This window comes from Trichosurus vulpecula, chromosome 3 (assembly GCF_011100635.1).
Source record: "Trichosurus vulpecula isolate mTriVul1 chromosome 3, mTriVul1.pri, whole genome shotgun sequence".
Classification (NCBI taxonomy): Eukaryota; Metazoa; Chordata; class Mammalia; order Diprotodontia; family Phalangeridae; genus Trichosurus; species Trichosurus vulpecula.
The window spans coordinates 278367798-278380480 of record NC_050575.1 but is presented as its reverse complement, the minus strand read 5'-3'; the positions used below and the strand labels follow the sequence as shown (position 1 = coordinate 278380480).

Below are 12683 nucleotides of genomic sequence, written 5' to 3'. Positions count from 1 at the left end.
CAAAAAAATCAAAAATAATTGTAACAAAATTATAAAAATGAAGACAAATGAGAAGAGACTCCCAACCTACCCTTTTGTGGAGGTTAGAGGTCCACAGGTGTTACCTATTACACATATTTTTGGACTTTTAAAAAATGTATCTGATGAGGTTTAGATTGTGGGAGTCCCCTTGAACTCCTCCTGAATCTTACTCTTAACCTAGCCTAGCCTAGCCCTCCATTGTCTGGCTATTTTCCATCCTTGATCCTATCAAAGCGTCTAGGCCCAAAACTGTTACCCTTAAACTAGCCTAGCCCTACATAGTCTGTTATCTCCAGGTAGCCTTCAGCTACTTCCCACCCTTAATCCCATTCTCTTGGTTCCTAGAGTCTGACCTCAACCCGGTCCCATCAAGCTCCTCCTTAGACTCCTCCTCAAGACCCTCCCTAAACCCCTCCTCCCATCACCCCAGGACCACCCTAGATCCATCCTGTATATAAGTTTCATCTTGCCTCCATGAAAGTGCTCAGATTCCATCTACCTCAATCTACCAAATCTGTAATAAACTTTGTCTCTCTGGCTGTGAGAAGGCTTGAGTCTAATTCATTCGAGCACGACCCAGTGTGTTGGTATTTTGGGGTCTCAAGCACCCCTAAAAGCATATAGTTCCCTGACCTCTTCATATCTATCAGTTACCCTGGGTTTTTTTCCCCTCTTCTCTAGAAAATACAATGCCATATAAGATGGGGGGAGAAAGGGGAGGAATACTTGGGATAACTGGTGATTCCTGGTCAACCCTATAGGAGTTAATAAGGACAAATAATGACTTGTAATCAGCCTGAACTATTCTTCCTCAATTAACTAGAGTATAAGGCTTGCAATAAGAATCAGAGAAGCTGAGTTTCTCAATTACTAGAAAAATTTCATCAGTGTCTTAATGAAAGCCCTGTGTCACAACTGCATGTGGCCTTTCGTTAAGGCCCATAGACAATAGGACCCAGCTTAAATCTAATGAGACAAAGGATTATTGTTTCCATGTTTAGTAGCAAACACCTTAAAAAATAATCAGCACTAAGAATGTCAAAGGCAACATTGGCTACTAGCCACAGTCCACAGGCCTAGGGCTAGAGAGGAAGGCCAGAGCATTCCCTCTGCTTTGATTCTTCACACCAGTAAAATCAGTGCCACTCAATAAGGAGGAGGAGGTCAGAATATCACAATTCTAGGCCTGAACACAACAACCATGTGCATCTACTATGTGCTTGGCACTGTGCTTGGTGCTAGGGATATGAAAACAACAAGAAACATTCTCTGCCCTCAAGAACCTTACATTCTATTGGGGGAAACAACATGTACAAAGAAAATTTAATATAAAATACACACAAAATAATTTCTAGAACTCTGAGTGGAACCACAGGAAAGTAGACTGGCCTGTCCTTCACAGTGGCAAAGGTAATGTTGATGTGATTACCAAATCTGATATAGCCCAGAGAGTCACCTCCCACAAAAAGCTCTGCTCTGTATCCACATGGACCTGGATTCTCTAAATCTGGGGATATCTCTAAACCAAAGCTTTTGGTTAGAGTCTCTCACTTCCCCTTAGATGCTGATGCCCAAGAGCACTAGGAATAGCAGTTGGTGTGCACCCCCTTTCCCCTACCCCCCACCATTAATCTTGCTTTCAACCAGACTCCCAAAGCCTTCATCCAGAGAAGCAACCCTTGTAGAGATGTGACCTGGCCACTGATTCTGCAGGTATTCTGTAGTCCCTGACTCTTCAGCAGCCACAGCCACTGAAGACTCAAAGAAAGCTCTGACCAAAGTCTTTGGTGCTATTGAATGGCTCAGCATCAGAAATGGAGATAGTTTTTACATTACCATCAGGTCGGTCACTGTTTCCTAAGGACCCTTCCATCTGACTTGTAGCTAAAACCTCCTCCCTATTTTTGTTTCACCCCTATAAGAATAAGAGCCACCTGAGAACAGGGATCATCTTGCTTTTCTCTTTGTATCTGCAGTCCTCAGCACAGCGCTTTGTGCATGGCAACTGTTTTATAAACCTTTTCATCCATTCGTTCTGTCACTACTGGGTGATCCCAGTGACAGCCATCTTTTCAACTGCCACTCACTGCACAGTGAAACTCACGACAGGATTGGGCAGCCAGGAGAAGTGTTACTCTCAATTTTCAGAAGACATTCTGTTCTATAAGGAACGGAATATTTGTGATATTAAAGGAAAGGTAGCCTGAGAAGTAATTGGAAAAAAGCAATAAATATCAGTCAAGTCAATAGGTCAGAAGCAGGAACAGGAGAAGCCTAAGACAGGTGGTCAATCGCTGGAGGCACCAAGAAGTCCCAAGCTGACCTGCACTCAAGAAGTAGCATATGTAAGGGATAGAAAAGAAGAAATGTGTGACTGGAAAAGAACTAAGTTCTCAACAGAAGTGTAAATCCTATATACATTACAGGTCTAAAATAAAGAAAGCGAATGACCAGAAATGCCAAACGGTGGTGAATTTTGTCCTCTGTCCAAAGAATAAATATAATAATAGCTACAACTTATATAGTACTTTAAGTTTTAAGTGTGCTTTACTTTTAACAATAATGATGATGACGATGATGATGACAGCTAACAACATTTAAGTAACACTATGTGCCAAGCACTTTACAATTATTACCTCATGTGATCCTCACAAAAATCCTGGGAGGTAGGTGCTTTTATTATGCTCAGATATAACAGATGAGGAAACTGAGGCAAACAGGTTAAGTGACTTGCCCTGGGTCATACAACTATTAAATATCTGAGGCTGGATTGGAATTCAGGCTTTCCTGACTGCAGGTCCAACACTCTATCCAGCAACAGATAATTATCGAATCCAGCTTTAGAAAAAAATCATTTTGAGGTCTCTGAAAGTTCTCTTGAATGATTAAACCAATTAATGCGGCCATGAGAATTTGTTTTTGTTGTTCATAATTCCAGAAACTACGGTAAAAGATGACAATGCAATAAACAAGTCCAAAGTGGATAGAAAGGATTTTGCTGATAATGTAGTTTTACATGTTATCAGACCATTGTCTATTTGTATGCTCAGTTTTATCACCTAGCCCATCCATGACCTTATTCCTATATGGCCTTATATCCTATAACAACAACTCACATTTCTATAGTGATTTATGGTTTGCAGAGTGCCCTATATGGATTATCTCATTATTTCATTAAAGCAGGTGCTATTATTACCGTCATTTATATGAAGAAATCAAGGCTTAAAAAATCAAGTGACTTGCCCCTAGGTTAATGTTTGAGATGGAATCTGAACTCAGACCTTCCTCATTCAAAGTTCAGAATTTGTCTGCTATAGCATGCTTATGCATCTTTAATCATTCACTCTCCCCCCTCAGCCCACAAATGTACTGTATCCCCTCTGAAAAAATATTCCTTTGATACTTTCATACCTTTAAGCTATATTTAACACCTACCTCCACTGCTCCACCATCTATTCCTCACCCCCTTGTAATCTGGCTTCCATATCTAACAGCAACCTGAATAAAACTGTCTCCAAAGTCACTAATCATTTCTTTAGCATCAAACCCATTTTTTTCTCTCATCTTCCTTAACCTCCTTGAGCATCTGACATTGGCTCCTTTACGATACCCTCTCATAGCTTGGAAGGAGGCACCTCCTCCTTCTCTGACTTTGATTTCCCATGATTCTCTTATTTCTGGGACTTTTCTCTTTCACTGGCTCCTCCTTTTCCCCTTGCCCCTGAAATACAAATTGTTCCCCAATGTTTTGAACTAAGTCCTCTTCACTTTCCTCTTTATACTCTTATCTTGAAAAAGACTTTCTACTTCCATGACTTCAATTATCACCTCTATGCATAGGAGTACCTTCTTTTTGGAGGCAGTCAGGGCTAAGTGACTTGCCCAGGGTCACACAACTACTAAGTGTCTGAGGCCACATTTGAACTCAGATCCTCCTGACTCCAGGGCTGGTTGCTCTATCCACTGCACTATCTAGTTGCCCCTTGCAAATAAGTTCTAATTCTATCTCCACCCCCACCCCCCTTACTCATTCTCCCTACTGTTCTACTCTTTTATTTCTAACAGCCTCTTCACTTTGATACCCCACTGTCATCTCAAACTTAACATGGTTAAAATGGAACTCTACATTTTTTTCTCCAAATCTGTCAATCCCACTAATTTCTTTAGTTTTGTTAATGGCACCTATAACGTTGCCCGTAACTTTCATGCTTGTAACTCTGGAATCAACATTTACTTTCGCTCTTTCACTCTTTACCTCTCGTTGATGGCTAAATCTGTCACTTCTACAGTATCTTTCCTATCTAACTCAATGGTCTACTGCTGCTGCAACTATATTCCTTCAAACTCTCTTCTGACCTAGACTAGTATAACATCTTCCTTTGGAGATTCCTGACTCTTAATCCATTCTCTTTCTAATTCATCCTCAGCATCACTTCTTGAATAATCTTCCTAACATATTACTATGACAACGTCATTCCTCTTGTTACCGTTGTTCAATTGTTTCAGTTGTATCCAATTCTTCGTGACCCCATTTGGGGTTTTTTCTTGGCAAAGATATTGGAGTGGTTTGCCATTTCCTTCTTCAGCTCATTTTACAGATGAGGAAACTGAGGCAAAGAGGGTTAAGTGACTTATCCAGGGTTATACAGCTACTAAGTGTCTGAGGTTGGATTAGTAGAGGAATGGCTAACAAACAGTAACAAAAACTTTCAGTGGTTCTACATTGCCTACTGAATAAATTATCAATTCTCAGTCCTAGTACGCACAATCCTTTCCAACCTGACTCCAACTTACCTGTCTAGCTTTATTTTAGTCAAACTGTACTACTCTCTATCTCTTCCCATCCTGTTCTATCCCATCTCTGTTCCTATATTCGTTCTGTCAGTCATGCTGGAAATGTACTGTTAAAGTCCCCAACTTGGACACTGCCTCCTACGTGAGGCCTTCTCTGGCCTTCTCTGGCTCGCACCCCACAACAGTGCTTTGTCTCTTACTTTCCCTTGAATGAATTATTTATGTACTTCTCTTTCCCCCAGTAGAATGAATGGTCTATGTCATGGCTAGCAGGGCCTATTCTATAGCTATCCTTTCCCAATGCCTTGTATGTTGTAGGCATTATTTAATAGTATATCAGTAATTAAGGTAGGAATTTTTGCTGTCCTTCTCTTAAGTGCTTTTAATGATTCTGGTCTTTGTTCGAATCGGGCAGATAAAGTGGGATCTTGTCTTGGAATGTTTCTCAGCACTAAGACAATCAGGAATCACTGACTAGTATTTAACTTTCCTTCACCCTAAATGGGGTTTTTCACTGCTCTTTATTTGAGTGCTTCTCAGCACTGAGGTAATCAAGTGCCCCAGGGCCCTGATATGGGTATTTAAGATCCTAGCTTGGTGTTTGACTTTTAGGGCTCTCACTCATTGGAAGAGGGTCGGTGTGGAGATTCTGGGTAGCTGTTAAGGAGCTCCCCACCACGCATCCCCCCCCCCACTTTGAAAGAACCCAGATGTTTGGTTTGGGGGCTCTCACTCATTGGAAGAGTGGCGCATGACTCTGCGCAAGCCATTGTAACTGCCCCCCCCTTTGCTAACCCAGATGTTAGTTTGTATTTGGTCTGTTTATATAATGTATGTTTGTAATTTGTATTTGCTCTGAAGTTCAGATTGCTGGCTTTTCCTCCTGAACTATGTGAGTTATATATGTATGTATAATTAAAGTGAGATTGTTAAGCCCTTGAAGTTACTTTCCTTAGTAAAGCAGATCAAAGAACCTGTGTTAGCAGCCCTTCCTGTATTCTGGTTGTTGTTGGACTTACACAGCCGCAGTAGCTGCTTGAAGATTGTTGCTACAAATACGATCACAGATCTGGCACCAGAAGGGACCTTAGAGGATGCTGAGTCCAATAATGGCTGTGGATAAATGAGTGGATAAATGGCTTGCCCAGGATAACTCAGCTAGTGTCTGAGGTGGGAGTTGAACCTAGGTTTTCCTTACTTCAGGTCTATGGCTTTATCTACTACCCCAGTCAGTCAGCCAGTCCAGCAGTATTTTTTAAGTGCCTACTATGTGCCAGGCACTTTGCTAAGTACTGAGGATACAAAGAAAGGCTCTCAGGGAACTCACAGTTTAATGAGGGAGATAACATGTAAACAGTTTTGTCCCCTTGTACAAATAAGCTATATATATATAGGATAAATCGGGGGTAGTCTCAGAGGGATGTCACTAAGATAAAGGATGACTGGGAAAGGCTTCTTGAAGAAAGTGGGGCTTTAGCTGAGACTTAAGGGAACCCAAGCTAGCCAGGGAGCAGAGATGAGGACAGAGAGAATTCCAGGGATAGGAGACAGTGAGGGAAAATACACTGAGTTGGTTGATGGAGGGTCTTGTGTCAGCATTGGATCATAAAATAGCTTAAGGGCAGTATGGTGTAATCAGAGTGGAAAGACAGAAAGGGGACAGGTTATGAAGGGTTTTACAGAGCCAAACAGAGGATTTTATATTTGATCTTGAGGACAAAAGGAGTCACTGAAGTTTCCTGAATGGGGAGTGTAGTGATATTGTCAGTTCTGTGCTTCAGGAAGTTCATTTTGACAGCTGAGAATAGATTGGAGTGGAGAGAAACTTCAACCAGGATGGTTGTAGTGTCAGGAGAGAAGGAGACATATCTGAGGGAAGTCAGTAAACAGGACTTGACAACTGATTGGATATGGGGGGGGGGACAGATATTAAGAAAGAGTGAAGAGTCAAGAGTGATACTTACATTACAACCCTGGGTGACTGGAAGATGGTGGTACCCCAGACAGTAATAGAGAATTTAGGAAGGGGGAGAGTTTGGGGGGAGGGAGAGATTCATTCAATTTTGGACACTTTAGTTTAGATATCATGTCTAATAGCTAGTTGAAAATCAGGAGAGAGGTTGGGTCTGGACAAGTAGATCTGAGTCATTTGCATAAAAATTGTGATGGAAACTATGGGAGCTGATGAAATCACTAAGTGAATTAGTATAAAGGGTCCAGGACAGAGCCTTGGGATATATCCCTACATTCAGTGGACATGACATAGACGAGGATCCTGCGAAGGAGAAAGAGAAGGAGCCGGCGGAAATTAGGAAGAGAACCAGGAGAGCAGTGTCATGAAAACCTAGAGAGAAGAGAGCATCAAGTCAACAGCTGCAGAGGGGTCAAGAAGAATGAGGAATGAGAGAAAGCCATTAGGTTTGGCAATTAAGAGATCATTAATGACTTTGAACAGCATAGTTTTGGTTGAAGGATGCTGAGGTCAGAAGCCAGACTACAAGTTAAGAAAGAGGTGAGAGGAAAGGAAGTAGTGGTACCTACTGTAGCCAGACTTCGGTAGGTAGGGATGGAGGAACGGAAGATTTTTTGAGGATGAGAGAGGCATGAGCATGTTTGTAGGTAGTAGTGAAGAGGCTGGCAGACATGCCACCTCCAATGTGTGCTGAACTGAACTCATGGAAGTTAGTAGCAATAGTAACACCTGACTTTTATTTAGTGGCTTAAAGTTGGCAAAGAGCTTTGCATTACATCATCTCCTTTGAATTTACAGTCTAGTAGGGAGGTCAGACAATAACAGATAACAAGAACATACAATCTGGAATGATGATAAGGACATTAAAGGAAACAAAGTACTCATAAAGACATTAAAGGGCACACAAAGTACTATGTGAGGCCCCAGGGGAGCCATTACTATTACTCATGAGACTTTATTACTGTCTGTATGGATTAAAACTTTCATATCCATTGCCCAACCAATCATCTGGATACACAGAATTTCCAGGGGTAAGGATGTAAACAGTTCTGCTAGGAAAATAAGATTTGTAAAGGAAATTATAACAACCTTTTAACAGCAGAAGAGCTCCCTGGGGCTGTGGTATCTCCCCCTCACACTACCTCAGCAAACAAGTCTGGCTGGTTTGAAACCTGCTAGAACACTTGGGTTTTTCTTCAGTGTTCCTCTTGCACTCCACTTCTCCCTACTGGTCAGAACATCCACACTCTATAAACCTGATCCTCAGGAGATGACCAAAGTGTCAGTACCAGCCCAGGCAAAAGATTCAGCTGCTGATCTAAGGGTACTGTCCAAGGAATCATGGTTACTAATATCTCTAATTCTAGTGTTTCCCCTTATTCTAATACGATTGTAATCCAGTTTCCTTCTTTACCTGGGGAGGATTTTACACTAGAAATCCAAAGAAACAAGACCTCCACTTCACATATTTCCATCACTAACAACACTTCAAATATCAACGGTGTGCTGCGGTATTCTAAGTCATTCCTAGCCATACTCGGTGCTCTCCAGTCCAAGCCCTGTACTGTTTTATTGGTAAGCAAACATTTTGGCTTTGGCTGATTATTCCAGGCAGACCACTAAATGATCTGTTTTGATTGATTCTGACCTGAAAATGCAAAAAGACTCCTCTTTGGGCTTTCCTTTAAATCCCCTCAGCATTAACAATAACCGGACTTAACTCTAATTAATTAGCCTGCAAGAACCTATCTGAATTTCTTCCCCCAAATGGACTTAATTAGCTGAATACTCCAGATGTAACTCATGATTTCTCTGTGCCAGTGCCAGGGAACATCGGCAGGGGGCAAAGTTCAAGTGTATGGAGGGCATTCAAAGCAATTAAAACAAATATACAACATCCATTCATAAGCCACTCCCACCTCCAAGGACTAATGAAAGCTGTATGGCTCCCAAGGAACACAAACCTAAACTCTTCCTAACTAAAGCTTTCTTTATTCCTTCCCCTCCATGAAGAGACTTTGGGGTCACCTGGGTATTTCAGTGGGTTCCAGTCCATCTTCCAGGCTGACATCTGTCTGCACCATCTCCTGTTTCAGTTCTCCAATCTCCGAGGCGATCGTGTCAATGAGCTATACAAAGACAAAATAGTATGACGTCAGAAAGTGAAAGAGGCGTGGACATGAGGCTTAGCCAAGTTGAGTCACTTCACCTCAATAGGAACTAGAAGGAGATTACAAATCTTTTCTTTTTTCTTTCCCATGGGCTATAGGAATTTCCTCTAACAACAGGAAAAACAAAGGGGTCTGGGCAAGCTTTAATTGAGAAAGGGTAGCTCTTAAATTTCTTCAGCTTTGTACTAAGCTGTATGGTGAATTTAAAAAAAAAATTCAACCAGTTGGGTTTCTCAGTAAGGAAAAAAATGTTTAAGATTGCAGTAAATATATTTCAAATCATACTTTGCCAAAGGAAAGATAGAATTTCATTTTCTTTATTACGATTTCTTAAATTTTGCTATTTCAGAAAAGCATTTAAAAATCCAGTGTGGTAACAAAACAAAACATCCTTTGGCTCATTATTAATGATTAGCCTCTAATTCTGGCATTTTCCTGGAGAGTGAAATACATTTATTTGGCATGTAATTAGGGAGATGCTCACATTTTGACAGTATAGCACAACAGTTAATGTAGGATAAAACAGAATGCTGACATCTCTTATAAATCTCATGGCAAAGTTAGAGTCATTTCAGTGAAAGTGGCCTACTACTACTAGTTCTCCAAACTGAAGGGCCTCTAAGCAAAGGCTTGACTGACTGCTTGTTGGATATGAAATAGAGAACTCTTGTTGGACAAGATATGGATAGGTTGGACTAGATGGTCTCTGTGGCCTCTTTCAACTACAAGATTCTCTGATTCTCTGAAGATTCTTCAGTTGAGGCATGGCGTATATGAAGTGTGGGACCTGGAATCATAAAAACTTGTGTTCAAATCTTGCTTTAGTTTCCTCATCTGTGTGAGAATGAGGACAATAATAGAACCTATCTCACAGGGTTGTTATGAAGATGAACTGAGATAACATATGTAGAGCACTTCATAAACCTAAAAGCGATATCTAAATGCTAGCCTGTTATACTTCTGAGTAGCTGGCATTACAGCTTAGGTAGCAATTATCCCTGCAGGATCTTCCTCAGGCTTAGAATATGCTCCTTCCTTGCCTCTGCATCTCAGCTGCAGGGCTCAGCTCAAGTGCCAAGCTCTTCCTTTCCATCAATCATCGAGTATGTGTTGACTTCCTATTTTTGGAGAAGCAGCCTGGCATAGTAGAGAGAGCTGGCCTTAATACTAGGAAGATTCGGCTTCACACCCTGCCTCTGGCAGTCAAGTAAAGGGTGGAGACTGGAAAGGGAGGAAGGTGAAGCCAAAGCAGGGATGATGACTTAGGAAAGTTCTTCAAGGTGGATGGGATTGGAGAGAAACAAAGATGCAATAATAGGTTATGAACAGACTTCTCAGTGCTGGTAGAAGGAAGTGTACTAGTAAGTAATAACACTTAGTAGTGACATATATCAATGAAATGAAGAACTGGCCCCTAATCTCAAGTACAAGGAACTGTTCAAAGTGTTGGATAGATAAAGGCAAAAATGAAATAATATCATTTCCCAAGAAACTTACACGCCATTCAGAGGAATCAAGATGTACATATATGTATATATATATATACACACACACACACACACACACACACATATGTACATGCATACACACATTATATGAGATTGCTATATTGACTAGACCTCTGATTTCATCAGTTTTTCTACCAATGTACCTTTTTTTACATTTAAAACCTAGAAGTTGCTTGAGTCACTGACAGTTAAGTGATTTGTCCAGGGTTTTCATACAGTTGATATGTGCCAAAAGTAGGAACTGAAACTAACTTAGGGGCCAGCTCTTCTACCCATTGGACTACTCGGGCCCCAATCGCAAAGTAACTGAGTGGGGAGGAGGCATTGATATTAGGGTGGAGGGGCAGGGATGATTTAAGAGCCAGCACTTGAGCTGAGCTTCTAAGGAAACCACAGATTCCAAGAAGGGGAGATGAGTGAATTCATTCCAGGCACAAGCAAAATCTTCCCAGATTCTTCTTCTCCACCCCACCTCTCCCAAATAACATTTTATTATACATATTATCTCAGAACTAGTATTCTTCTAGAAAAGGGGTGAAGAATCTGCAGTCTTGAGGCCACAGCCACACGTGGCCTTCTAGGTCCTCAAAAGAGGCCCTTTGACTGAGTCCAAGTCTTACAGAACAAATCCTTTTATTAAGGGGAAATATTTGGTGAAGTTTGGATTCAGTCAAAGGGCTGCACTTGAGGACATAGAGGGACACATGTGGCCTTGAGACCACAGGTTCCCCAGCTCTGTGCCAGTAGAATGAATGTCTTTTATCTTTTGATCCCTAGTGCCTTGAACATAACACATTTTTTGGAATTAAGGTGGCAGAGCCAAGATTTGACCCAAGTCTTCTTTCTACCTACAGCTCCAATATTTGCACCAAAACACCATTCAATCCCCCTTTATTTCCCTTCCCACTTTTAAAAAAAAAAATTTCCTTTTTAGGTGATAGAATAACGAAGAGGACAAGAGAAGAAAAGAAGAAAAAAAACTAATTCAAGGGAAAAGGGAAGGAGAGAAAGGAGAAGAGGCAGAAGAAAAGGAAATGTTCAATAGAAAAAAGTAGCGGGGAGAAGGGAGTGTATGGAAACATTTACCAAAATGAATAGGGATGAAGAAGAGGGCAGAGATGAGCAGGCCAATGATGATCCTGTGCTAAATTTAATATATACTTTAAAAACCCCAAATATATAGTTACATGCTTTTTAAAAAGCTACAATAGAGATTCATGGTCTCATATATAATTCTTTTTTTCTGTTTTCTATGGAAAAATTTACTGTCATATGATTCAAGAAATCAGAAGGGCAAACACTTCCTTTAAATGAGATTCTTTTATCATTAATAACAACAGCAGATGTACATTCTGTAATGTACATCTGCTGTTGTTATTAATGATAAAAGAATCTCATGGTTTTACATTTAATAATATTTCTACATTTATATAGCTCCTTAAAGTTTTACAAAATGCTTTCTTCACAATAGTTCTTCAAGACAGGTAAAATTAACACCCAAACTTGACATAGTACATAAAGTGCTGGCCCTGGGGTCTAGAAGACCTGGCTTCAAATCTGGCCTCAGACACTTAGTAGCTCAGACCCCAGAAAGCACTTACCCTCTTTTTGTCTCACCTTCCCCACCTGTAATGGAGATAAAGTCAGGGCAGCTAGGTGGTCCAGTGAACAGAACAATGGGCTTAGAAACAGGAAGACTAGTCTTCACAAGTTCGAATCCCATCACAGAACTTACTAGGTGTGTGACCCTGGGCAAGTCACTTAACCCTGCTTGCTTAGTTTCCTCATCTGTAAAATGAGCTAGAAAACGAAGTGTCAAATCACCCCAGTATCTTTGCCAAGAAAACCCCAAATGGGTTCACAAAGAGTCAGACAGGACTGAAACAACTGAGAAATAAAAATGCGAAGATAATAGCACCAGCTCATAAGTTGTTGTGAGGATCAAATGAGATATTTGTAAAGTGCTTAGCATAGTGCCTAGTAAGTGCTATATAAACACTAGCTATTATTATTATAAGCAGCTAAGTGGTGAATGGGTTAGCACGCCAAGCCTGGAGTCAGAAGACTCCTCTTCTTAGGTTCAAACTAGCTGTGTGACCCTGGGTAAGTCACTTAACCCTGTTTGCCTCAGTTTCCTCATTTGTAAAAAGAGCTGGAGAAAGAAATGGCAATCACTTTAGTATCTTTTCAAATTTTTTTCCCCATGTTTTGGTCATC

At 40.8% G+C, this 12683-nt stretch overlaps 1 protein-coding gene across 3 annotated transcripts in view; it reads right to left on the bottom strand.

Annotated features, from left to right (window-relative positions):
• RIN2 (Ras and Rab interactor 2) overlaps nt 1-12683 on the bottom strand; it is a 236935-nt gene that overhangs the window by 56400 nt on the left and 167852 nt on the right. For all 3 annotated transcript variants that reach the window (XM_036751603.1, XM_036751604.1, XM_036751605.1), the window contains one exon: nt 8816-8916. In XM_036751603.1, coding sequence (XP_036607498.1) covers nt 8816-8916 — 101 coding nt within the window. The remainder of the gene's footprint in view (nt 1-8815; nt 8917-12683) is intronic.